Source organism: Taurulus bubalis, assembly GCF_910589615.1.
Source record: "Taurulus bubalis genome assembly, chromosome: 7".
Lineage (NCBI taxonomy): Eukaryota > Metazoa > Chordata > Actinopteri > Perciformes > Cottidae > Taurulus > Taurulus bubalis.
In genome coordinates this window covers 5,007,402-5,035,044 of record NC_136595.1, presented here as the reverse complement: position 1 = coordinate 5,035,044, position 27,643 = coordinate 5,007,402, and the positions used below count along the sequence as shown (strand labels likewise).

At 45.5% G+C, this 27,643-nt stretch overlaps 3 protein-coding genes across 3 annotated transcripts in view; all 3 read left to right on the top strand.

Annotated features, from left to right (window-relative positions):
* The window catches only part of kif1aa (kinesin family member 1Aa), a gene marked incomplete at both ends in the record, with an annotated part of 33,048 nt that extends 29,468 nt beyond the window's left edge, over positions 1–3,580 (top strand). The window contains 11 exons of the mRNA XM_079220646.1: positions 316–430; positions 520–653; positions 743–804; positions 884–1,029; positions 1,952–2,140; positions 2,369–2,440; positions 2,560–2,681; positions 2,797–2,940; positions 3,033–3,225; positions 3,318–3,436; positions 3,538–3,580. Of these exons, the coding sequence (XP_079076772.1) occupies positions 316–430; positions 520–653; positions 743–804; positions 884–1,029; positions 1,952–2,140; positions 2,369–2,440; positions 2,560–2,681; positions 2,797–2,940; positions 3,033–3,225; positions 3,318–3,436; positions 3,538–3,580 (1,339 nt within the window). The remainder of the gene's footprint in view (positions 1–315; positions 431–519; positions 654–742; positions 805–883; positions 1,030–1,951; positions 2,141–2,368; positions 2,441–2,559; positions 2,682–2,796; positions 2,941–3,032; positions 3,226–3,317; positions 3,437–3,537) is intronic.
* A 5,998-nt stretch (positions 3,581–9,578) lies between these two features.
* Positions 9,579–13,574, top strand: scly (selenocysteine lyase; the record flags this gene model as incomplete). Its single annotated transcript, XM_079220726.1, has 12 exons — positions 9,579–9,670; positions 9,806–9,915; positions 10,171–10,271; positions 10,395–10,572; positions 10,660–10,787; positions 10,896–11,051; positions 11,136–11,242; positions 11,343–11,379; positions 11,544–11,627; positions 12,356–12,455; positions 12,612–12,687; positions 12,787–13,574. 12 exons carry the CDS (start codon positions 9,579–9,581, stop codon positions 12,941–12,943), a joined length of 1,326 nt encoding a protein of 441 aa, XP_079076852.1. The 3' UTR covers positions 12,944–13,574.
* A 563-nt stretch (positions 13,575–14,137) lies between these two features.
* Positions 14,138–26,695, top strand: espnla (espin like a; the record flags this gene model as incomplete). The annotated part of the gene is made up of 11 exons (XM_079220956.1): positions 14,138–14,431; positions 15,093–15,283; positions 17,009–17,195; positions 17,290–17,472; positions 17,579–17,710; positions 23,008–23,187; positions 23,274–23,415; positions 23,520–23,692; positions 23,776–23,940; positions 24,417–25,369; positions 26,164–26,695. 11 exons carry the CDS (start codon positions 14,138–14,140, stop codon positions 26,693–26,695), a joined length of 3,132 nt encoding a protein of 1,043 aa, XP_079077082.1.
* Positions 26,696–27,643: the final 948 nt, after the last annotated feature.

Below are 27,643 nucleotides of genomic sequence, written 5' to 3'. Positions count from 1 at the left end.
GCAGAACGATTTCATTGGCACTTTTGTTGTACTGACATTTAAGGAATACGTCCTGCAATGTTTGCATACTGTACAAAGCTAATAGTAAATTGATAGTCTAAAACAAAAAATCTTAATATTGTGTTGTCAGTGTAACAAATCAGATTTTAGTCCACTTTCTGTATTTTTGATGTTAACACTCCTGTTGCTAGATTGACAGGCTTTAGCATGGGTTTAGCTTTGACTGCTAATTTGTGGTTCAGATAGAGTTCAGGACTTGATTGTTGACTCCTGATTCATTTTCTTGGCTAACGCTTGTCCCTCGGACCACCTCAGGACTTTCTACCGCTTCGAGGCCGCCTGGGATAGCTCCATGCACAACTCGCTGCTGCTAAACCGAGTCACTCCATACGGGGAGAAGATCTACATGACCCTCTCGGCCTACTTGGAGGTACAGCACAGTGCCTTGCGTTCACGAGTCATGTGTGAATTACTCCAGAGGATCAATATCAGAAATGCCTTCTCTCACATTCCTTGCAGATGGAGAACTGCACCCAGCCCGCAATCATAACCAAAGATGTCTGCATGGTGTTTTATTCTCGAGACACTAAGCTCTCGGCCTCGCGCTCTATCCGAAACCTTTTTGGAACTGGGAGCCTGAGAGCGGCAGATGGGTGGGTTCAACGCTTCAGACCATGGAACATGTTGTGCTCCTCCTGTGTTCTCTTTGTTGATGAAGAGCTTTGTCTTTGTCTTCTCCTAGAAACCGTGTAACTGGAGTTTATGAGGTCAGCCTGTGTAACCTGGCAGATGCAGGAAGCCCAGGTGAGAGTCTGGATAAAGTCGCCATTTTGCGTTCAGCTTAGCTCTGCCACATTTCTAACCCTGCGCCTAACCCCTCCAGGTATGCAGAGGAGACGCAGGCGAGTGCTGGACACCTCCGTGGCCTACGTCCGCGGGGAGGAGAACCTGGCCGGGTGGAGGCCCCGGAGTGACAGCCTCATTCTGGACCATCAGTGGGAGCTGGAGAAACTCAGCCTCCTCCAAGATGTGAGGGCATTATTTACTTTTCTTTTATCGCACAAGCTAGTAGCCTAGCTGTGGTTATGCTGCTGTTACCAGCTTCTTTATGGTTTAAGGTAAAGAAAAAAATCATAGAGAGAAACCCTAATATGGTACATAATTTAAAAGAACAAAATGTAAAGGTTATTTAAGGAAAGATCCAAAGTATGTAAGATAATTGTATGATCCTTTTTTAATACCGTTAAATCTTGTGCTGCTGAATTTTGAACAAATTTAAATTGTGCTCCAGTTATCGGCTTCATGTTTCAATGCTTCTTAAATAAAGTAACAGGACTGCATATCTCACATAAGACGTTTCTTAAAGCTCAGCTAAGAATATAATAGGTTTCTTAAACTCCGCTTTGAGTTCGAAGCCAGGCAAACCGAGTCGGATGTGCAGATGTAAAATATCAAGAAGAAGGTAAAACAAGAACTTCTGTGTTGCAACTGCAGAAAACTAAGAGACATCCCTTCTATGAACTTGAAAACAAGTATGTAATGGTTTCAGAAATGCATAAACCTGGATATCATTGAAGTTGCGGTGATAAGAGACACAGCTGAACTGATGGATAAGGTAGCAGGTAAAGGGAAAGCAAGGGAGGACCCAGGATACATCCTTGAGGAACTCATTAGTGTCAGCAATGAATACAAATAAGTTACGATTAGAAGAACAGGATAAAAACTATTCAAGAGCTATACAGTACCAGATATCCCAACCCACCTCCTCAAACTATATAATACAGTATTATGATTTATGGTATTAAAAGCAGCTGTGCCGCTGATGGAAACCAGACTGGAATTTGTCAAATAAACAGTTTTCCTCTGCACTTTCCAAAAGTTGCTTGCCGACAACTTTCTTTAAGTTTCACAAGGGACATTGTCAACGATGTTGATGTGATTTTTCTCTCAGGTGGAGAAGACCAAACATTACCTGCTCCTGAGGGAGAAGCTGGAGTCGACCATGCTTATGGGCCAGGAGGCGCTGCAGTCCTGCGTCACCGAGGAGCTGAGCGAGTCTCCCCAGCCCCAAGAGGTCGACCAGGAGGTCAGCCCCAGCTCTGAAATCACCACCGAGAGGCAGAGGGAGCTCGCTGCCAAGGTCAGCCGTCATCACCTAGTGGATACCGAGTTTCCTGTTTGACTGAAGCGCAGTCTTCATTGTGTTTTGTTGCTGTCTGTCTTTGATCTGTCAAAGTCTGTCCTGAATATACCTCAATACATTCATGTCAAATCAACATATAGTCAGAGAGCCTTTTTATGATTTGACTCTGCTTGCATCTGACCGTAGAAGACATTTTAAGCTCCCTGTCTTTTTTTTTTTACACAGTGTTTGCGCCTGCTCACTCACTCTTTCAACCGAGAATACAGCCACGTGTGCGTCAGCGCCAGTGAGAGCAAGGTAGTGCTCAACCTCCAATTTCAAACCTACACCTGAAAAGAATGAAAATCTGATTCAATGTCCGTTGAATGGTTCCTCACAGTTGAGCGAGCGTGCGTCTGTGCGTCTGTGTGTTGCAGATATCGGAGATGTCCGTCACAATGCTAAGAGACTCTGCTTCAATCTCCGCTCTCAACACAATCACACCCTCGTCAACATGCCCTTCGCTGGTTGAGGGATGCTATGGGGACGCTGAGCTCAGGTCAGTGCCTGAGCAATTGTCATCCTTGCTAGCCATTGTTATCACTTTGGTTGCAGACGGTGTAGCTAGCTGCCGTGTTACGAGGGCTCACAGACGTCTTGTTTCTGTAACGTAGACCCCCGATGCCGCGCTCTCGTGCCGTCAGCCCGAGTCCTGACGCGCAGCAGGACCTAGAGGCCAAGAAGTCCATCAACGGAGCCTCTGAACCCAAACCACGCATCCGCAGATTTTTCCCTGACATCCAGGAGATCAGAGTGAGGTGAGCCTGCCCCGGTGACTCATCACTTAGTGTCGGCGGGGACATCTTTCTTGGTGTTACGTGCGCTGACGTTTGACCTCTTATTTCGGCAGCCCGATTGTGTCGAAGAAGGGTTACTTGCATTTCTTGGAGCCGCACACCAACGGGTGGGTGAAGCGCTACGTGGTCGTGCGGCGGCCGTACGTCTACATCTACAACGCGGAGAGAGACTCGGTGGAGCGCGCCATCCTCAACCTCTCCTCCGCCCAGGTGGAGTACAGTGAGGACCAGCAGGCAATGCTGAAGGTTGGTGATTCACCAAAAACTCCCACTTTCTGATCTGCTATTAATAAAGAATGTATGGTATTTTAAACTTTTTTCCTTGGCTCTTTCACCAGACACCGTACACGTTTGCCGTCTGTACAGAACATCGCGGAATATTGCTACAAGCCACTAATGACAAGGAGATGCATGACTGGCTGTATGCGTTTAATCCCCTCCTCGCTGGAACTATCAGGTGAAAAAAACAAATATGTCGATAGGTAAAAGTAAACACAAACTTGTAAGTGGAAAAAAGCGCATCTTTGATACAAATACAGTTTCTACTCTGCCTCTCAGGTCGAAGCTGTCGAGAAGACGAGCCGGACCGATGAGGATGTGAAACAAGACTCAAATCTCATGAGAGAAGGCTGAACTTGAGATGTACATAGATCCGTATTCCTCCCCTTGTGCTGAGCCCTCCCTCCCTCCCCCACCACAGTCACCAACAACCATCTCTCCCCTGTACGTTCTCGGTTTATCACTAGTGTCCTCCGCACTAAAGCGCCCATTTCGTGTCAGGCCTTTGCTGCGTCGTGAGTCTCGTAGTCAGAAGAACTTCTTGAAAAAGCTGTCACTGTACTGTACCGGAGGTTATTCAAAGCTGGACGGTCGGAGACGAACGGCGGAAGTAGCAACAGTTTCTTATCTCAGATCACATACGTATGGTAATGTACTGTAGTTGTTGTCAGTGACACATCGAGCCTTATGCATTTACTCCTTAAAAACAATGCAGTGACATCTATTTTTACCTAAAGCTGCCACGTCAGCGAGGATCACGTTGCTCCATTTGCATCAGTAAATAGAAAAAGAAATCATGCCGATTCCTCTCAACTCTGCAGCTATATATATATATACAGTGTCTAAACTGGTTTGCAGACGACGTACAGATAGTACAAAAAGTACACGCTAAAAAAGAAGAAAAAAAAGACAGTTGAGTGTAACTCTGTAGAATACTTATCTTTTCTTTCGGGTACTTGAATCTTAAAACTTCTTAGAAACTTTAGCACACAGCCTGGCAAGGGAATGGCATATCATCATCGTTCTTGTGGCATTTTGATCGGTCCATGTCGTTTTAGCTACTCGTAGGAGCACCAAGGGCATCTGCATTCACACAATAAGTAACCACACGTCGTCACCATTAATCCTCATTCTCTACCTGAATTTTATTTGTTTTAAAATGTGATATATTTAGATATTTAACAGCTTTATTATTTATTTCTGCATGTATTTATTTACAAAGACGTTTATATTTCTAAAGTAGTAGTACCGTGCAATTTCGGCACACCGCACTTTTCAATATGAGTTCCTTAAATGTTATGAGTAAAACAACTCTGTCTCCATGCAGTTAACGCTATTTAAACAGGTTATGATTGGCCCCTTTCTCTGTGCTGAAGATTACTTGAATGACAATATCCCCCTTAGGATAGTCACACCTGACCTTTGACCCAACGGATACACTTCTGAAAAGGTCACCAAGTTGTGAGGTGGAAAATATCACGGTGGTCTGACCATCCTCAGCTGCACAAAGGTACCTTGTGAAATGATCTAAAAGTATAAACTGTTCCTCACAGTACAGAATAAGGAACTGGTTTTCTGAATGATGTGTATATTGATTTAATGTAGTGCCTCTCTTTTTTCAATCATACTGTACGGTAAGCCTCCGCACCACTTACTCAAACTACATCCTTCATGCTGCTATATATTACTGTTCTGGAAGTGTCTGCAGATCATATCACACCACTTTCCTGCTCTTCATCCTCGTCATCACTTACATACAAAAAAAGGTATCATTTATGTCCATGTTGTGTATCTAATATGGCAATCAGCTGTCACACAGGACGTCCATAACACAGTGGTATAAAGAGTTCATGTCAACGTATTTCAGGATTGTGTTTAACAATCATCTTGTGAATGGGAGAAAAAAAAAATCAATGTACTTCTTCCTGTTGCTTTTTTTTTATTTTATTGATCCCTAATCAAATTTTTTAAGAAAAGTGCTACAATGCATTTTCTAATTGCTTTTCATTCGATTATGAATCCGACTTCAAAATCAAGTGACGGCTTGTCAATTGTGTGAAGTTTGATTGACATTGGCATGCCTCAGGTCAGCCAGCCTGGAGAGTATGCGCACCGACAGTCGCACGTCACTTTACGCACTCTGACAACAGCTCGCAGCGTCAGACTGTTTTTAGAAGCGCTCCCATTGTAACAGCATATCACATGTTTGAATTTTTGCTGCTGAGGTAGTCCATACAATACCATATTTTCTGAGGCTGACTTATCTTAAAAACGTTTTACACGCGTCGTGGCTAAGCAGACAGTCGAGCGTCCGTTACACAACACACTAAAGATACTAACAAAGCATCCTCATCCCATCATCATTGAGGGAAGGCCCGCTCCATAACTCATGTCTGGCTCGTATTCTTTAAAACCCTTCTCTTAAAATGTGAGCCAGCCTGATCTCTGTGCTCAGATTAACCCACGTGTGTTTTCATTGGGCCTTTTTTTTTATGTGCGTCACATTTGAGCCAACCAAAGTTTTCTTGGTGCAAGTCACACAAATAAATCACACTGAATGTACATTAATATTGGGAAAAAAACTTAAAACTGCTGTACTGGTTATGTTGACTGGTGTTTTTGTTTCCACAGTCGGGTTACTTATTGATTGTAGGTTACTGTCGGGGAACCAAGTGGAGGTTGTGTGATTATACCTGTAATAAGTCCACGGATGTGAGGGGGCTTGGTTCACTGCGGCCCTGTTGGGCATTGCATCTTGTACGGAGTAATGCTGTAGGTAACCTCACTGTCTCACTTGTATTTTATTTTCAATATGCACGTCACCATCATGCTCTGACAACCTTCACAAAATCTACTTTTTCTATTCCCTCCCCTCCCCACTTTTAAAGGAACATCATTCACATTTTTTGATTTCTATTTTCACCTGTACATTTCTTTTTTTCCCTGTCTTCAAATGATTTTGCATTGTATATAAACATGATTGCTGTGAACAGTGTATTATAAAGTTGCACCCATTTACAAAATCTTCAATGGGCAGTAGTTCAGTCAGTGTCTCTGAGTGTTGAGAGTTTAGCGTCAAATGTTTGTGTACACTAAACACATTGTCATATATGAAATAAACATGGACATTATGCAACACGAAGCCAGGACTCCTCTTCTGTACAGGACACAAGTAAAGCACAAACAACAACAACACAGTCACGGACTCCTCTTTTGTACAGGACACAAGTAAAGCACAAACAAGCAACAACACAGTCACGGACTCCTCTTCTGTACAGGACACAAGTAAAGCACAAACAAGCAACAACACAGTCACGGACTCCTCTTCTGTACAGTACACAAGTAAAGCACAAACAAACAAACAAACAACAACACAGTCACGGACTCCTCTTCTGTACAGGACACAAGTAAAGCACAAACAAACAACAACAGTGTCACGTTTCTGCCGCTTTTCGAGAACAGGTTGTTGAAATGGAAGCAGAATTCAGAGTTTTGAGTTTCATATATATGTGTCTATCTTTTATTATTTTAAATATTCCTCTACTAGACAAGACTTACTAATATATTTTCTATTTCTTTCGACATTACAAAACAAATTACTTTGGAAGCCCGTTTCCGTCACACAAAAATAATTCATAATTTCGACTTTATTATCTCATAATTATGAGATAATGAAGTCGAAATTATGAGATAAAAAGTCATAATGAGATCAAAAGTAATACTTATGAGATAATTAAATCGAAATTATGAGATAAAGTCATAATTATGAGATAATAAAGTCGAAATTATGAGATCAAAAGTCATAATGAGATCAAAAGTAATAATTATGAGATAATTAAATCGAAATTATGAGATAAAGTCATAATTATGAGATAATAAAGTCGAAATTATGAGATAAAAAGTCATAATTATATTAACTTTTTTTTTGTCGGAAACGGACTTCCATAAATTTGAGTTTCAAATTTAGGTAAAAGAGAGAGAGAGAGAGAGAGAGAGAGAGAGAGAGAGAGAGAGAGAGAGAGAGTAGTCTTTAATGTTACTAAACGCTAGCTTTGTTCCAAAGTGATTTTGATCAAATTTAACTATAATTCATAACGTAAACCACACATGTAAACATTGAACTAAATAGTTTGCGCCGTTCTCTGATGGGTCCCCGACTTATTTAATGGCGGCTTTCCCTTTAAGACATCTGTGAACCAGCGGAGCCTCACCCACAGCTAGCTAACGAATGATTGACACAGACTAGTAACCCTTCAGGACGCCTTCACATCCCTCCACAAGGTCAGACACGCAGCCGATACTCTCAGCGAGGAGGAGAACCTAGCGACTCCTCTTGAGAGCTAGGAAATAGTGAAACGTCCTCCTGCTATCAAACACTAGTTAACGTTAGCAGCACTAGCTAGCTGTAGCAGCAGTTAACTAGCAGATGTTACCCACGGTAAAGGAGCGTTAGCTGGCTGAACGTACCACCGGTCACTGCAGGGAGGAGACGGGTGGCTTTAATGTAGCCGTTACACGTTTCATTTTAACCGTTGGTGCCAAGGAAGCGAGTTAGCTGAGGTAATGACGTCACCTGGCACGTCAGACAGCGGAATGACGGGACAACGTTGCGTTATGGTGACGCTTTCGTCATTGATGTTGTCTCCAAATGTGTAATGTACGGAAGCGCATTGCATTCACTGGATAAAAAAAATAGACCCCTTTTCTCGTAATTACGACATCCTGATCTCGTAATTACGACATCTTTTCTCGTAATTACGACATCCTGACCTGATTACGAAAGGTGCCATACTGGACACTGTATGCATGTATGTGTACAGGCGTCTGTATGCATGTATGTGTACAGGCGTCTGTATGCATGTATGTGTACAGGCGTCTGTATGCATGTATGTGTACAGGCGTCTGTATGCATGTATGTGTACAGGCGTCTGTATGCATGTATGTGTACAGGCGTCTTCGTTGCCTTAGCTACTCCTTGGGGATCTAGGATTTTTAACAGGTGCCGCACAGTTCTTTGAGTCACTGTAGCATCCCCGGCAGAATTATAGTCTGGAGTCTTTAAGTGATGGTTCGTGAAGGTTTATTGAACTCACCGTAAGAACTATGAAGAAAAACGGAAATAGCAGTTGGTTAGCTTAAGCTCAGACACAGACAAAAAACGTAACAATCTAAAACAATATTTTCTCAAAAAAATGAACTTGAACAGGTGCAAACCTTGTGCCCATATCAGCCAGGTGCTAAACTAATACATCCGTAACCTTTTTATCACTGTTTTCCGTTGTTATGGCAACTTTTCCTTTCTGCCCGTTTCTTACTAACAACTTCCGTTTTTGTACCTTCAAAATAAGAGCGCAACCGGAAATGCACCGACTGCAGTAACAAAACGGACTAAAATAAAGGACAAAAAAAAAGGAACAAACTATTACAATACTTTAAACTCTCAGATGTCCGTTACAGTCACTACCAAACCAGATTGGATGCATTTCAAATGCATGAATTTGTATCCATGAAGCATCCCGTGTTGGTTCAACTGCTAGTGCAGAAACAGAGCGACATCCAGCACGTCAGACTGGGCTTTCCGCCTGAACAATCCTAACTCCTTGAGATGCCTGCGCAGTGCTGACATACTCAATTTAATACCATCCTCATTTTTTAGAAACATCAGTATTTCCCACTGTCTCAAACCGAGAAGGTAATAATAGCAGATTAACTGCGATAGCACCATCATTGCCACTGAGAGAGGATTTACAGACGTTTCCTTTTTCTTTATCTTTCCTCGTAATTACGAGATCAGGATGTCGTAATTACGAGATCAGGCTGTCGTAATTACGAGATCAGGATGTCGTAATTACGAGAAAAGATCTCGTAATTACGAGATCAGAATGTCGTAATAACGAGAAAAGGGGTCTATTTTTTTTTTTATCCAGTGAATGCAATGCGCTTCCGTAGTAATGGACCCCTGTATTAGAAACACACAGATGGTTTTTAACCGCACACAACGTGGTGTGATAACTGAGTATAATTTAAGTGTACAGGAGCTGACACTAGTCAAGGTTCAGTTACAACTGCTGTTTTCCTCGCAGGCATCCACTCCCATGGGGATAATACTTTTCCAACCGTCCAACCAGCTGTCAAAACACAGCAAATAAATACATAAATGCAACCCCAACTGATTTAAAAGTTGAGAAATGTAAATAGTTTCGCTGCAAACGAGTTGTATGGTGTTTGATAGACATTTTTAAAAAGCACTGGAATTATTGCCTGACTAATACATGTGCAAAGACATCCTGCTAAATGTGTAATCTCTCCCTAGGAGTGTTATGGCCAAGCAATCTGATGACGTCACCTCTGCTCTGGGTCACACCTGCACTGGCCCTTCCTTTCAACATTACTCAGAAATGAATCTAGACAGGTGGGGAGGTTTTGATCTGTGTCGGTCGGCAGTGGACGGCACGATGAGATTGATTCAATGATGATGCTCTTGATGTTGTAGAGGCTGAACTGAGTACATGAAATAAGAAAGATGTCTGTCTATAATGTGATGTAGGATCTACATGGACTACAATGCCACCACTCCGCTGGAACCAGAAGTGATCCAGGCCATTTCTGAAGCCCTCCAGGATGCCTGGGGGAACCCGAGTAGCAATTATATAGCAGGTGAAGAATACTTAAACCCTCACCAAAAAAGCCATTGACTTGTTGTTGGATTTGGAAATGAGGTGTGTGTGTGTGTGTGTGTGTGTGTGTGTGTGTGTGTGTGTGTGTGTGTGTGTGTGTGTATGTGTGTGTGTGTGCGTGTGCGTAAAGCAATTTCCTTTAAAGAGCTATTGATTCCTTCTCAGCACCCGAGCAATAATGTCGTATCTCAGTGTGGAACCAATAAAAAGGTGCTAAATCAATTTTTATTTGTAGGCGCTAAAGCAAAGGCAACAATAAATCAGTCCAGAGAGAATGTGGCGAGAATGGTTGGCGGCAAAGCAGAAGACATAATTTTCACATCAGGTGGAACAGAGGCAAGTGGGACTTTTTGTTTTTTTTTGCTCTCATTTTGTGTGATGCTGGAATATGATTTGTGCAGAATTGTAATGTCACGGACGCACGCAGGGGTGGTTCATAGCAAACAAATCTTCCTCCAGGCCAATAACCTGGTGCTGCACACGGCCGTAGAGCACTTCAGGAGAAGCCGCACGGCTGCAGAGCAGCACGAGGGACACCGGAATGGAAGCGGCGGCCTTCCTCACATAATCACCTCCAACGTGGAGCACGACTCGGTCAAACTAGTCGCTGAGCACCTGCAGAGAGATGGCAAGGCGGGTAGGAAGACCACGCTTTGTTTGAGCAGCTAGTCCAAAGTCGCGTCTCTACGCTTACTCGCGTCCTTGACTGTGTTATTTGTCACAGACGTGACGTATGTGCCCGTGTCAAAGGTGACCGCGCGCGTGGAGGTGGAGGACGTCATTGCTGCGGTGCGTCCCAACACGTGTCTCATCTCCATCATGCTGGCCAACAATGAGACGGGAGTCATCATGGTAAGCAGAGAGTTGCATCAGCGGATAATCGTTAGATGTATTGTGAATATGATTTTAAAAAACAAAGCTAATGTGCGCACGTGTGCTGACACTCTTTTGTCTCGTCAGCCAGTCCCGGAGATCTGCCAGAGAATAAAATGCCTCAACAAGCAGCAGGAGCGGCTCAGGATTCTGTTCCACACCGATGCCGCTCAGGCTCTGGGGAAAATCAGAGTCGACGCCTGTGAGCTGGGGGTGGATTACCTCACCGTCGTGGGTCACAAGGTCAGGCACCCGGCGGACGAAGAACCTTGGTTTGGCATCAGGAATAGGGCGACATGTTATTGAACGGTCTTGTGGCACTTCCAGTTCTACGGCCCCCGGATCGGTGCTTTGTTTGTGAACGGCCCGGGAACGAGAACGCCGCTGTATCCGATGCTGTTCGGGGGAGGACAGGAGAGAAACTTCAGACCAGGGTAACGCGCGACAATCGATCAATAAAGCACCAAGTATGCGTTAATCAACGGCGAAGATCTAAATATACGGGTCTATTTTCTGTCTTTCTGAATACTACAGCACAGAAAACACGGCAATGATCGCTGGTCTGGGAAAGGTATGTTTCCTACTCCGTATGCGTGTTACTGGAATTTACTTCATTTCAGTTTTGGAACATTCCTCTAGAAGCTTCCGCTGAATAATGTCTAACTCTAAATTAGTTTTATTATTTATTCTTTCCGATGTGATAATGTATTTATTGCTTTATTGTGTGTCTGTTAGGCTGCAGAGCTGGTGACCTCTAATCTGTCGGATTATGAGAGTCATATGCAAAGTACCAAACTTTACTTGGAGGACCGGCTGAAGGTAAGTTTGATTCTGTCTTGGGAGATGATGTTGTGTCTGAAATTTGTCAACAGAAACGTTGCAGGTTCTGGAGTTATTGAGGTTCTTATCTACGCCGGGAGATCATGTGCTTGTGTGTGTCTGTCCACGTCTAATCTCACTAACTGCTGGACCCGTCAGCCTGATATTTTTTATGCCCATTTATGACTCTATGCTCAAGGACCTCTTGTGGTTGAGGTGATTCACAATCTTTGAAAAACCTGTTATATTGACGTCTCACTCCTCACCCCCCCTTAAAGGGCCGCGAGTAATCAACTGCTTCAAGAGGCATTCAGCAAGGCTACAAACAAGCCTTACCGTGTCCGTTACTGGTGGCCACACGTATGCCTTTATCGTGGCTCAAAAACTGGCCTCCATAGAAGAGTTGGATGAACTACACATCTGTTATGTTATGATCCACTCAAGTTGGTCTCAATACGAGATGAATAAATCCTTGTTTTTTCTTTTTTCCTCGCCATCTTAGCCGAAAGTGAGTTGGGAGGTACAATGGAGGGAGATTGAACCTTTCTTTATCTGTGAGGGTACAGGGGGATCTAGACCTCGGCTGGCTGCACTGTTCTAATTTGAACTGTAGCACGATTGTTTGTTCTTTGACTTTAAAAATGATAACATATTATCATCATTCTTACCTTTTTATACTTAAAAAAAGAAGAAAAAAAAGCGTACCGTCAATGTGTTGTTCTTTTCAGGCCATCTTTAAAGACAAGATCCGCTTCAACAGCCATTACCCCGGCTCCGATATCCTCCCGAACACATGTAACGTGTCCATCCTGGGCCCAACATTACAAGGTGATGTCATTACGTCTTCCGTCTCCCTGCTATGTCCTCTAACCCTACACCAATGTTTGTGAGAGGCAGTTCATGACCTGCACAGGGCTATTTGTAAGCCACAAAGGCTTTGAATGATTAATATCTCTCTCTCTTTCTCTCGCTCCCCTGCTTTAGGCTGGAGGGTATTGTCCAACTGTAGGAGGCTGTTGGCCAGCGTTGGCGCCGCCTGCCACTCAGACAGTGGAAACAGGTAAAAGAGTCCCTCTTTCACCGCGTTACTCTTTTCTGTCCACACGCCATATTGATCGCAGTCCACGTAACCCTGCGCTGCCCTGTGTCCGTCCATCAGGCCTTCGCACATCCTCCTGAGCTGCGGCGTCCCGTCAGAGGTGGCCGCTGGTGCCTTGCGGCTGAGCGTCGGCAGGGCGACCTCCAAAGCTGACGTGGACGCGGTGGTGGAGGACCTGAGGGAGACCGTGCGGCAGCTGGAAGAAATGGACTGTTAGCCTCCATGTGCTTAGACAGTCGTTCTGTAGCTCAGATAAGGTCAGGCGTGTAGAAGTAAGAACGCTTCAATTTATAGGGACATTTAGCCGATCATGCAAAAATATGTGTAAGATAAATAATAAAAAGGGAAGAACTTGAGGGGTGATGTTGTGGAGGTGATGACTGCACTCAGCTTCCATCACACATCATCATGTGAGGAGCTAATTTTGGAGTGTGTGGGGGGGACATGACACAGGGTTCTTACGGTCATGGAAAACTCATGGAATTTTAATTAAAATGGTTATTTTCAGGCCTGGGAAAAGTCATTGAAAAAAAATAATTCCAAAAGGTTTGGGAAAAGTCATGGAAATGTGTTATATCCATGACTTTCATTTACGCTGGGTTTGAAATAATTAATATGCTTTTAAAAGAAAGACGCTCAAAATATAAGCAGGCATATGCTCTATCTATAAATGTTTATTCTTTTAATCAAACTATTGTCTCATTCATTTGTGTCATGTATGCTTTGGAATTCTCATTGTTGCTTTAAATACTACATTTTCTCACTTTTTTATGTATACATAAAAAAGTGAGAAAATGTAGCCGAGATTTCACAACATGTTTGGTCATGGAAATCCATTGGTCAAAATGTTTATGAACCCTGATGACATGAGTGTTATGGAAATAAAACATGAACATACACCTTTTTTAATATTTCCTCTCGAATCCAAAGAGCTATAAAACATCATGTGTCGATCATAATCATGCAAATGTATCCAGTCATCCCCACTGAGATGAATTTTTAAAATACTTGTAAAGAATAACACTCGCTGTGCACCGGGCCTCGGCTCCGACTTCTCCCGTTACTTGAGTCGCCGCGCCGCCTCAGCTCCCCCGTCTCCAGTGAGGCGGCGGCGCAGCATACGGTCACCGGCGCACAAAGGAGCGCCGGGAGGCCACGAGGACTGCGCCCGCACCCGTCCTTCATCACCTTTCCATCTCACCCCTCCCCTCTTCCCCAGCAGCCATGTCGGCCAGCTGGCTGCCCGCTCGGGTGTCACTTTCCTGGCTCGTGAAGACGCATGCGAGCGGTTGTTATTGAATGAGAATCGAGCATGAGCGAGAAAGCGACGCTATCCGGGCGCGAGCCAAAGAGCTCCAGGGAGCCCGCTGCGCGCGCCACCACCTCCTCGTAGCGGCCCCGTGGCCCCGTGATGGTGCTTCATCGGGCCATCCGGGCTGCGCGAGCGGGAGACCTCGCGGCCCTCAGGGAGCTGGCGGCTTCCGGTCATCTCTCACCCGTGATCGTCGACGCGCAAGGCGCGGGCCCGGTGCACCACGCGGCGCGGTGCGGGCGCCTGGAGTGTCTGCGGCTCCTGGTGAGCGAGCTGGGGCTGGCGGCCGATGCGCGGGCCTCCAACAGGGCCACGCCGGCGCACGACGCAGCAGCCACCGGACACGTCCCGGAGCTGCAGTGGCTGGTGGACTTTGGAGGCTGCAACGTTGAGGTGAGTTTATCCACTGTGAGAATCTCTCCAGAAAGAGAGACATAGAGAGAGAGAGAGAGAGAGAGAGAGAGAGAGAGAGAGAGAGAGAGAGAGAGAGAGAGAGAGAGAGAGAGAGAGAGAGAGAGAGAGAGAGAGAGGGGGTAACCTACCCAGAGAGCTCAGATGCCTTGGAGAGATGCCACATGTCCAGCTCTCCCGGTAATTTCCACCGACTCCGGTTATGTGTGTGAGCCTAAACTCAGGAGATGGCTTCAGATGGTCATCTAACTGATCCCAGAGTGAGGTTACATCACTGCAGTTGTAAAAAGGTACTGTACCTTTTCAGATGTATTACAATCTGATTACATCATGTGGCGTTGACTTACTGGGTATCCATGAGTGTTGTAAAGTGTAATTGGGTCCAGATGCTTCAGGGGAGCGCTCACCGAGCTATTAGGATAGAGTCAAGTCTACTTGCATGTACATCCCTGTTGTGCCTCACAGTTCTACAGGTCTACTGTAAAGAGCACATGTTTCTTCTTCTTTCACTGATTATTAATGGGACCAAATGTCTTAATTGGAGGCGCTCATGAAAGGAAAACAAATGCCCCGAATGAATGTGTGTTGATAGTCAAGGATGTGTGCGGCAGTGAGCCTTTACAGCCTCTGTTCGTGTTTCCAGGACAGGGATGCTGCCGGCGCCGCGGCCCTCCACCTCGCCGCCCGGTTCGGCTGTGCAGAGGTCATCCGGTGGCTGCTCTCTGTGGGAGGAGAGGCCGGGGTGGAGACGAACTGCGGGGCCGTGCCGGCTCACTACGCCGCGGCCAACGGGGACCTGGCCTGCTTAAAGCTGCTCGTTCGACAGGCTCCCAGGTCAGTTCACAGCCAGCGCCCCAGTAGATGTGTTTATGGGTTTATTAACACATCCATGTATTGAACAGGGGCAAAACACAAACTCTGGGAGGTTTAACAAATATAACTTAGGCCTTCTACTTTATCAGCCTCACAACCGGAACCTATACCATCTGCTCGGGTCAAGGTGAGCTAGACTGATACAAAGCTTTCAAAGAAAAATCCTAATTCATCTAGCCGTTACTGAGTGCACCCACCAGCAACAGAAAGTAAGTAAGGACAGACCAGTGTTAACCTTCCTCCCAAAACTTGTCAGTAGCCAGTCTCTCACTGCTTCAATGTGTCCCAACATGATTTATCTGTTGTGGTTTGCATTGGTGCAATACAGTATACGGGTCATGCTCACTCAGCACCTATGCATTTATTTTACATTCTCCCTCAGCCGTATGTTCAGCATCCTCCTTGTCCCATGTTGAAATCATTCTACAACTTTTTTCAGAAATCACGCTGACAATATCCAATAACAGACAGACTAAACAACAAAAAATAATAAATACATTCATTTCAATACATTTAGCTAACTATGTGTTTACCCATTACATACAGCTAACTCAGTGGTTCTCAAACTGTGGGGGAGGTATTACAGGTGGGGGTTAATTGCAGCCTCAATAAGCTATTTCTTTTGCCAAATATTAGTAATTTTTTGCAGAGATATAACTTTATTTGCATTGTTCAAACAAAGTGATTGCACATGTTATTTGTTTTTGTCTGATGGGGCAATCTGGCTTGATTGCAATTTTCTTTATTCTATTATTTGAAAAAGCACGGATGGAGTCACAAAAGTTATTTTTAAATAAAAAGTGCAGCATAGACCATTTTGTTACAATTTTGTTGGGGCATGAACATTTTTCTTCCTCCAAAGTAGGGAGTGACAAAAACAGTTTGAGAACCACTGAGCTAACGTATCAACCACTTATTCATGACCTTTTAGGTAACAACTACAGCTATTGTTCCGCTAAGTGTGAATGCGTCACAACTTGCTCATATTGGGGATGTGGTCGGTAATGTGCAGTCAGCCAATCATAGCTGGGGTTCACCTGGTAAATGGACCCAAGATCAGCATCACACCAATTGTAATAATCTGTTTTATTATCCTCCTAAGCACAAATATATAGGCACATTGTTTAAAACCGAATCATAATTATATTAGTTGAGCCACAATTAGTTTCCCCCCCCCCCCCCCCCGTGACCATCAGTTCATCAGTTACCTGTGAATAATAAATACATGTCTGGGCACCGCCCGTCGCATGCCAGCCTTGCGGATGTGGAAGGACATATGTTGATGGGAACTCAAATTGGTGTACATCCTGTTCGCGTATCTGTTTAAAGTTTCGGAGTAGTGCTTATATGACGGAGCATCATAAAACACTTGCATCAACGGGTTTACAACAGTTTGAGAAGCTCCCCCATTTACCAAATATGGACCGACTTGTCCTGGTCTGTCGGTTTCACCCGTCATGGCCAGAATATCAATAAAGTCAAAGTTCAAATCATAGCAGTAAGAACTTCAGCTTTAAGTTTTGTCCATCACTTCAGTAATTGTCCCAACTGAACAGCAGCCTGTTGAAGCTAAAATAACCCAACATGTTTTTAGCATTATCTACATGTCTACATCTACGTGGTACTATTTGATGTTACTTAACGTGACACGTAACCCCCAACACGTAGCTCTGTGTTGGGGTACAGCTGTGTGGACCGCCAGACCTTCACCGGCGCCACCCCGCTCTATCTGGCCTGCCAGCAGGGTCACCTGCACGTGGCGGAGCACCTGGTGAACGACTGCGGCGCCGACGTCCACCTGCGGGCCCACGACGGCATGACCTGCCTGCACGCGGCCGCTCACATGGGCCACCAGGCGGTGGTGCTGTGGCTGGTCAGTAGAGAGGCACGGCGTTTCCTGCGACGTGAATACATGCGGTTTTGTTCAGTCACCGCTTTCCATCCTTCTTCACTCACCCCCAAAATAGGTGACGTGCACCGATGTCGGCCTGACCTGCCAGGACAGAGATGGAGCCACTGCTCTGCACTTTGCTGCCAGCAGAGGGCACTATTGCATCTTGGAGAGGCTGCTTCGCATGGGTTCAAAGGTCATCAAGGATTACTGGGGAGGGACCCCACTGCACGACGCTGCAGAGAATGGAGAGCTGGAGGTTTGGACAAGACCTCTTTCTTTACTTTTCCTGAGTCTCATCTTGTCTGAATACACTAAACTATTGTCATAAAGCTGTATATATTGTTCTATTCTTCTTCTTTCAGTGCTGTAAAATCCTGTTGGCCAATCAAGCGAACCCTTCAGATCATGATATTGACGGGTTCACGGCAGCAGACTTGGCGGATTACAACGGACACCATGAATGTGCCAGATATCTCTGTGCCATGGAGACGAACGTAAGCTCCTCGCCCGTGTTACACCTCTCCTCTCTTTGTGCCAGCACTGGCCAGCTGTTTGCCTCACCATGAGCGCCAAGGCTGGTTTGTGGTCGACAACATCTGGAAGGCCTTGGTGAATAATGTTTCTTCGAGCGCGCCCTTCTCCAGCACCGTTGTCTTCCACTCGGCCGGATGGCTTTTGCTCTCCGCTTAAGAGGGCCGAGGAAGTGGAGGACGATGATGGCTTTTGTGCTCAGTGAGGTGCCGTGAGTGCCGGAGGAGATTCTTGCCACCAAGGGCTCTCAGAGTTAAGCCCTTTTAATTAGTGCAGAAACGACACCCTTCAATGTGGCCGATGAATATTTTAGCGAACACATTGTTTGTGCCTGGCGTCAGAGGGTCAAGGCAGTTAAAAACCGGCCAGCGTTCACCTCAAATTACCAGTCAGTTTTATCTTAAATTGTTTGTTTTTTCTTTTGAACAGCTTCACAATCATTAGCTTTAGAGGATGACAGCTGATACTGGTGCAGCAGACTTACTGAGCCTGAAAGCCTCGCGGTCTGTCCCCGTTTCTCCACTCGCCGCCCGGCAGCACGGGCGACACAGCGATGTACGCAGAGAGTAACGCAAGCTGTCCGTCCGACAGAAGGCCATTAATAAGTCAGCAGAGAAGAGCAGCGCTCAAACGCCAAGAGGATGATGATGATGATGATGATCGGGAGCCCGCTAAGCCCCGCCCCCCTTCAGAAATAATCCTCCCTTTAACAATGGGGAGGTAATTAGCGCGGGGGACGTCGCGGACGCAGCCGGAGCCGCCGCCAACTAAGGGCCTATCGGTTACCGCTCTCCTGCGGCTCAGGTGGAGGGCCCGGGGCCTGAGCCCGTTACGAGATCCACAAGCTTAAGTTTCAGCGTTTTCACCGTTCTCATGCCAGGAACCGGCAACTCTATCCCTCTGCGGACTCGGAGAGCAGGATGTCACTGACAATCAAACACACGTTTGATTGTGCGTCTTGGTTTTTTTTTTCTTCTTCTTCTTTGTTTTGTTTTTTTCCAGTGACTTGGAAGTGCTACGATTGTCACCCCTGATGTTGTGTAAAGACGGTAGCAGACAGAGTGATGTGTCGGGTTTCTTGGCAACGTATGAATCGGACACACAGAGAGGGGTCATCTGATGGAGAACCTGAACCGGCTGTTCATTGATTCTAAACCCTCGGAAAATTAGGATAGTAGACTTATGTAATGCTTTTCGAAACCCTCCGCTTTCGCAGATGTGTGTGCGGGCTTTAATCACATTTCTGTGGGTGTTTCGGGTTTGTGGGTCACGGGTTTGGTCCGTTCTAAAGTGTCAGTCCGGCCGCCTCATCTCCGAGCAAAACCCACATGTTGGGACATCGACCCGAGAGAGCTGCATGTGTTTGGCCGCTCACAGCAGGGTCAGACCCCACTCTTCCTCATCTCGCATCTCAGGAACAGCTGCGATCAAATAAACAGTGTGCGGCCGGAAGTTTACTTCACACACATTCGTGGCTTTTGCGCTCCATCCACAGCGATCCGGCCCAAGATACTGTCGCTTTATTTTTAGAAGACTTGGACAGAGGAAACGCACCGTTGTGTAATTCATCACTGTGTTTTTGTCAAGGTTTCTGCTTTGTTTTTGCAGTGAGAAAGAAAACGCATGCTTTAGTGACTTCTATTTGTGTTATAAATAAATCAACATGATCACTATTTAACATCTATCAGATTAGTTTTGGTAATATTCTCCTGAAGCTTCATCCTCTTTCACACCAGGTCTGTTGATCCGTCTCAATCTCACGAAGCCCGGCTGCATCACATTTACATGTGTGACACAGATGGGGAGATATTTTACAGAACTATAAAATCTATATCCTACATTATACCTCCATACACAGTGTAATGCCGTCTACATTATCCAGCTGTTAAAGTGAAGAATGCCACGGTTAATAGCTGTTTATTAGGGTCTCCAAATAAACCTGCAGAATTTCCTCCGTCGTCTTTCACTTCACTTTTAAACCTGCAGTACATTTTCTGGCCACTTGAGGGAGCTTGAATGCACTTATTGTTGTGATAATTGGAGCCGACTTATAACATTGAATCTACTATGAAAGGCGATCGAACATCCTGTTTTTACCAAAAATGATGCATTTATTTGTTCTTATTTCTAAATTACCTAATATGTGTATATATTTTCAATAACATGCGGAAATGGCAGTAAAAATGTTCAGGGAACATTTATTCACGCACAAATTCACTCTTCTCACAATTTATAGATCTTGTGAAATGGGTCGCGATGGTTTGTCATTTTCGGAAAAGAAAGTGGGTTCCCAGATAAAAACCTTGGGAAATGCTGTTATACAACACCTGACATCACTTGGTTTTGGAATATTGGTCGACAAAACAAACAACTAAGGCAACTAGGGAATTGTGACTGACAATAAAAATAAATAATAGTTAGTTGGAAATTGGTGAATGATGTGCCCAGAATGTGTCCCAGCACTCTTAGTTGGTTGTTGTCAGCGTTTCCACGTTCCCACTCAGACCGTCTTCTGGTGTCACTGCGTTTCCACTGCCGCATCCCGCTGATCATCTCAGGTAGATTTTGTCCCCAACCTCACAAAAAACCTCCTCCTTTCAATTGTCCCAAGTGGAAAAAACAAACAAAAAAAGCTCCTGAATGGAGCCCCATGGATAAAATATCTCTTTTCCGCGGATCCTTCCCTTCGTGTCCGTTGGTTGTGTCCGTGTCTTGGTGACATTATCGGGCCATCCTATCCTGTCCCTTAATTATTAACGGCACGATCAGAGGTTTTTGTTTATTGCCTGGCAGCCCTTGGCCACTGGGATGCTCGCGATGGTGTCAAACGAGTGGTTGGTGATCTTCCGATAGTGTCGCATCCACAACGCGGAGCGATCGCCCCGGGTTACCTGGCCGCTGGAGTCGGTGCCTTTTCGGAGTCTCGCTGCGCAGTGAGGTCTTATCGAGGATTGTCCAAGGTCAAGGTCAGTAGGTTTTTAGGTCGGTTTGATCGTCATTTTCATTTTTTATTTTTATACTTTCGATTGCTGCTTTCTGCTTCTTTTGCCTCCTTTGTGCTTTCCTTCATTATTTCTCTTTGAGTCAGCAGGTGACTGGTCAGGCTGGGTGATTAGTTTATGGAAGGGAACGTTTTGTAGTTTGTGGTTTTTAGAACCACGAGATGTTTTGGCAATGTTCTACCTGTTTTCTGATCAGCCGTGGCCTCTTACGGTTAGCCATGACTAACACTTTCGCTTCATGTTGCCATTGCTGATTTTTTTTCTTTTTTAGCAAATTATTTTTTAGAACCATGTACTCTAGATGTGTTTTTTTCTCATCCAGTAGCTGTTACAATGTTCCATTATGAAGGAGATAAATATTGTCATTTGTCTTCTTCAGCTACAAAAAAAGCTGTAAAAGTTGGCTAAAGCACAGCGTCCGTCAGCCTCGAGCATTTACCTCCACGCAGGAAACCTGAGAGTATTTTTAACATGCGAGTGGACGTGTATTTACACTATAGTGTTCTGTGTATAATGTACACCGGCTGTATACATTCCACATTGCAATTTATCACCTGGAACATGAATATTTCATGTGGGAGCAGGTTGTTTTTGGCGACTCCAGAACTACAAGACATCTCTTTAAATACACATGGTGTTTTGAAATGTCGGGGCCTTGAACCCCCGGGGGGAATCGCCGGCTCTGCGCGCCCCGGCAACGAGGACGAGCGCTGTTTCTTAACTCTTGGCTCCCGGTCTGCAGGGATGGGGCTGTTTGCGGTCTTCGATAGAGGGGGAGTGGATCCTGGGCCAAAACAGGGCTCGCCTATCTATATCTGCGTGGCAATTGTGATGGGGTGCTGATGAAAACCAAATGCTCGCAGGCCACTGGATCTAATTAAATACACACACACACACACACACACACACAGTCTCTCTCACAGGCGGACCGGTTCATCATAGCTGCTAGGACATTGAACTGTTACGAGAAGGGTCACAAAGGAATCAGCCCCCCTTCCCCCCCCCCACACACACACACACACACTCTCCTTGTTTATCTATTTACCGATTGCACAACTTCGGGGAAGTCAGTTCCTCCGCCCGAGCGGTGTCACAGCATATTTCGTGCTGTTGGACATCAAAGTGCCGCGTGAGAGGAAATGGCACGGACCACCTCACGGACACAAAGCACAACAGCATGCAGCAGCCTTATTATGGCTGCCTTTGATGTTTGGGTTACTAATAATGTCCTCGGAGAGCTGAATTTGATATGCATTCTGCATGGAGCGCATTAGGACAACGCAGGTTCATTAGAAGGGGGATCTAAATGTTTCCATACATCCAACTTCCTCCAGAGCGGTGTGAAGCGCTGCCAATTATCCCGGGCTGCTTACTGGTTTTGCTCTCCGTGCTTTTCACCCTCAGGCTTCAAATGTTTGGATGTGTTTCTTTCAATATAGTATGCTTTAAGTGTTATATCATTTTTTGCATTTAAGTATTGTTTCACCGGCATTATGTACATTTTTGAGCTGAATATTCTTAACTCCCTTTACATGTCATGAGTGTCATTGTGTGATTGATTCATCTATCTTCCACAGACTCTTAACGGCTTACGTCACACTGTATGTTCGTTTGGGCAGAAGCAAACGCCTAATACCTTTTTGTACTTTTTCTCCAGTGAGAATTAAATAACCTCCGTCACGTAGTTTATTCCCCCTGTACAACAATAAATGTCACTCGCCTTGTTTTTACATTAGGTATGAACAGTAGAACACAAACTCCAGAATAATATCTTATCAAGTAAAGTGTGCTGTAAAAATAAGAAAAGGTACAAATCCTCTCTATAATCAGTATGAAGTCAAATGTAAAGACACAAACCAGGTCTATTGTTTACAAAAGAATTAAACAGAAGAGCACAAAGTAAAGAAAGCGTTTTTGATGCAGAGGTCATGGTTCCTTGCCTCCTTTAATGAAAAGTTACCTATTTCTTCACCGCGGAATGGAAAAATCCCAACAGAAAATAGCCCATGTGCGTCACAAACTGTTTAATCTGGCTGTCTATGACCAGGGAGGACGTTCAGGTCTGTGTGTAGGTGTGATGTGATCTGATGAGACACTGGGATGTGATTTTGTTGAAAATGGTGCCAGAAAAAAATGCTCAAAAGTCAGCATTTTTTTGTTTTTTTTGTTTTTCATTTTTACTAAATAAGTGACGCATTTTCTAATATCTGGTCTTCGGACGTCTTAAAGGGTATTATGTGTGACTGTCCTATTTGCAGACAGCCTGCCCAGATAAGACCATCGAGGTACCCGCTCCACTGGAGGAGGAGGAGGAGGAGGAGGAGGTGAAGCTGAAGCCGGCTGTGTTGTCTCCGTGCAGCAGGGAGGACTACTACGGCGGCCTGAGTGACACATGCAGGGACGGTTACAGCAGCGACACACCCATGGACAGTTTAAAGGTAGACCGCTGACTTCTCCATTTTCGTTCCCTGATTCCACCCAAAGCATATGTTCCATCATCGACTCTTTTTTTTGTCCAAACTAGCAACCTGAGAGCGAGGAGGCCCCGCAGGCCAGATACCCTCAGCCCCCTCCTGCGCCTCCTTTACCCTCCGCTTTGCCCACAGCCGCCCAGCCGGAGAAAACCGCCTTCAGCAGAATAGGGCAGGTTCAAATCGCGACATCTGGTGAGATGAAAAAAACATTTCTGTTACTGGAAGTCAATCTTCAGTGAAGGGGGCGGAAAAAGAAAGTGTGTGTGTTCTTTACAGACTTCTGATGTGTATTTCAGTTATTAAAGGTTTCAGTCAGTCCAAGTCCTCTAGGAGGGAGATAAACATCGCTGCCGATAAGACGACGTTGCCCGGTGCCGACCTCCTGGCTGGAAGAAAACTCCTCGGCGACATGAAGTCCATTAAATCCTTGAAACAATCGGGGATGTCAGGAGTCTTCACCGGACAAGCAGTAAAGCTTTCTCACTTTGTACGTCCGGCCTTTTTGCAGCACGCCCCGTCCGTAGCTTAACAAACCCGGCTGTGTCTGCGCAGAACAAGATGGTGGTCCTGCCCACCGAGGAGGCCAACCTGTCGGACATCGACTACCTGGTGCCCACCCACGACGAGCGAGGCCGTCCCATCGCTGAGTGGAAGAGGCAAGTGATGGTGAGACAGCTGCAGGCCAGGCTGCTGGACGAGGAGGACCAGAGGAGGAAGGTAACGTCTCTCCGGACGATGAACCGGGGTTACATCATGAATGCGCTTTGATTGAGTTACACAGGAGATTTATCGGCAACAAATTTTTGATAATTTATGGATCGATTGCGGCCCCCAAAAGAGTCAGTGGTATATTGTGCAGCCCCTTCAAAACAAATGCTCCAGAGCACAACTTCAGCTCCAAAATGCAAAGAAGAGATTAAAGTCTACTTTTGTGATGCTGCTCTGAATCTGCATTACTTCAAATAAAAAAAAACTTGGAAATTCCATCATCATTTACTTTTAATTGCATATAACAAATCACTGAACACTTTGCTCGCCAAGTCATATTTTTGAGGTTTGGATCGCAGTTTTACTGAATCATTACTCTTTCACTCTCACGCCTCAGCCACATGAAATATATTTAAAACAAATTGTAAGTTTAAATATGACATCCTGCATGTTTATCTGCACGCTGTTTGCCTCTCTTCTGACAGGAAAATGGGAACAGATATGCCAAAGTCAGCTGGAGGTTCTCCCAAGCCCACAACGCCATCCTGGGGCCCTCTGGTGAGCTGCTGACGGAGGACGACCTCATCTATGTGGAGCAGCAGATTGCCAACGTCTCCATGCATAGGAACTGCGAGGGCTACGAGATGGAGCTCGCCCGCCTCGCCGAGGAGCTCAGGCACATCCTGCCGGCTCCCATAGTGAACATCACCGCCAACACGCAGTTCCGAAACCTCTCGAATCAAGTCCCCCTGCCCGTGTGGTGCGGCCGCATCTCTGGCATCGTGAAGAGCATGTCTCTGCTCATGACCAACCTGACGGACCAGCCCTACTGCAAGATGCCCAACACCGAGCTGATCACTGTGTTCTCTCAGACGCCCGAACGGCAGAACTCCACCCGGGGGCGCAGGGAGAGGATAGAGGATGAGATCCACCAGTTTGGGGTGTCCGTGCGGACGCTGAAGTCCAATTTTGAGACGCAGAACTCGCCTTCGTCCGACGAGCCGGAGGAGGTGTTAAGTTGTCCCGCGCAGCTCGAGGCCACGGAGTCGGACAAAGAGCCGAAGGCGTTGACTCCGGCCCCGGAAACCGACCAGAACGACGACTCCGGCATCGACTACGATGAAAACGTGGCGGACGTTATCGAGACCACCAGCCTCAGGAAGGAGCGCATAGTCGTGCTGTTCTTGGGCCACTGGAAGAAATCGGCCTACACCGTGTCACTGAAGAGCAAGGACGCGGCCGAGAGGAAGATGAGCGGCGGAGGACCGGGGCTGGGCGACAAGACCGGGCCGGGTCGCAGGAACAGCGTGGAGAGCGCCCAGTCGAATATGATGAACAGCTCTCTGGGACACTTCTTCAAGCAGAGGAGTGCTGTCAACAAGATGCTGGGAAACTGGAGGAGCATGATCTCCAGCGTCCCGTCCAGACAGATACGCAGGTAAGGCACGTCGTGACCTTTATATACATCGTCCCTGTTCTATGACAGAATGTCTTCACCAGGCAGCAACCGCCGGCTCTGCTGAGCGAATTCTATGAGTCTTAAAACTTGCATTCTCTCTACTGACCTGCAGGGGGCGACTCCTCTGGTTGTATAGAAGACTATGAGAAAAGGACTCTCCTTCTCTCTTGATTTATTCCCTCAGTAAACATTGTAAACATGAGTTTATGTCTCAATCTCTAGTTTCAAGTCTTCTTCAATACAGTATGATGTTCATTTCGTAAATTATGGTCATTTAGGGTCAAATAGACCATAAAGTAGAGTTGTTGAGCCATTTTCAACCCATGAAATGTCTATTTTTTATAAATTTGGTAAGAAGTGTAGATAGTAACATTAACATTGATGGAAAAAAAATGGTTGATTGTGCATTACCTTTTCATAGAAAGGAAAAACGTATTAAAGCGGCACTAACCAATATTATTAGCTTGTTGGGTTACTCTGCCCCCAAGTGGCCAAAAAGTAAAATAATGCAGCTTTAAAATCCTAAAGTTTTTGTTCAGTTTGATTAAAAATAAAAATGATCTTGAAAGTCCAGGGTGCTCAACTTAAAAAGTTTCAACTGAACAGCATAAAGGTTTGGTTTGAAACGCTGTCAATCAATCCATTTGTAGAAAGTGACAGAAAATGCAAATCGCTTCGATCGTTGAGGTCATTCAGCAGTGTTTGGTGGTTAAGTTTATAATCTCTACTGGAGTGTTGATACAACCTTGAGTAACCTTTCCGTGTCCCTACAGGCTCCACAGGCAGGAGGCGCTCTGCTCCCCAGAGCAGTTCCTGCCCCGCCTGGACGGCGTGCCGGTGGAGTACGACAACCTGACCCTGGATCTCTTCATGCTGGGCTACTTCCACATCCTGGAGTTGGAGCTTCCCGTCGACGAACGCAAAATACGGCACCTGCTGTGTTTCGAGGTGTTCGACCACGTGGGGAGCTTCCCCTGGGAGCTGGTCAGGGACTTCCACAGGGCCGTCATCCAGGACATCGAGGCCGGCAACCGCGAGTGGAAGGACGGCTTCGAGGACATCAAAGTGAAGTTCTTTGGCGACGCTGCGAGTCCGACCGAAAGCACCGTGGCGGTGGTGAAACACACCCTCCCAGAGGTTAGACAGGTCCCCAAGGTCATCGTGCAGACGCCTACGCCGGACGAGGGCGTGCTCCACGCTGGAACCGACATTTCCAGTTTCAGCAATGAAGAAATCTGCAAGTACATCGACCGCAGCTTTGCTTTCTGGAAAGAGAAAGAGGCCGAGATTTTTTATTTTGAGTAGTTGCTTGTGTCATCTTTTTAATTTATCTTTTTGTATTGTTTGTAGTTATATTACATTAGGGCTGGGTATCAAATCTAAATACTGTTTGAATTATGAATTTAATTGTCAAACTTCAAGTACCGAAAGCTAGCGCAGAGCCAGACTCTTAGCCATGTTTACTTCATTTGACCAGATATTGCCTGATGTGAATTCAAATTTTCCGATTTTTTTTACTGTATTTTATTGTGTTATTCAATTTCAATGTGTTTCATAGGTTTGGATTTGATTTTGAATTTTAAAAATGATTTGTATCTTTATAAACAGTAATATAAAAATATTTAGTAGTTATATTACTACATATATATTAACTCTTGGCTCCCGGTCTGCAGGGATGGGGCTGTTTACGTATATTATGGTACTGCTATTGAATACTCAGGTATAAATTAATTGGCAACCGATTTCCAACCATACCCAGCCCTATTACAAAAGCCAGAGTGCCTATAGTACCTGTGTGTGTTCCTGAGAGTAAACATCTTCCCAACACAAACTAGAATTCTTGACTTGGCAGGAAGAGGCCCAGTTCTGGAGTTGTAATTGTTAGGCTGAACTTGATTATTCATTTTTTACTTATTGTGAAAGCTGATTTCACTGACATATCTTTTTTATTTTCCGTTTTTAAGGCCACACATGTCCTCGCACTTATATAGGCGCACAGCACATAGTTGTAGTGTGAAATAATTGTCGTAACGTACCAAAACAAAGTCGGCGTTACGTCATTTCTCTCCACTGCTCGCTGCCAGGCCTGTTGAGAATACTGTGTGCCTGTAACAGCAGCTGTGGGTCCCATGCTTGTTTGGAATCCGACTTCAGCACGCCGTCACCGTCGGTCCTAAAAATAACTGAAAGACAGGCAGCTCGTCCCTGTGACTTGGCAAATGTTTTTCGCCACGCTGCCCACTCCGTGTTGAT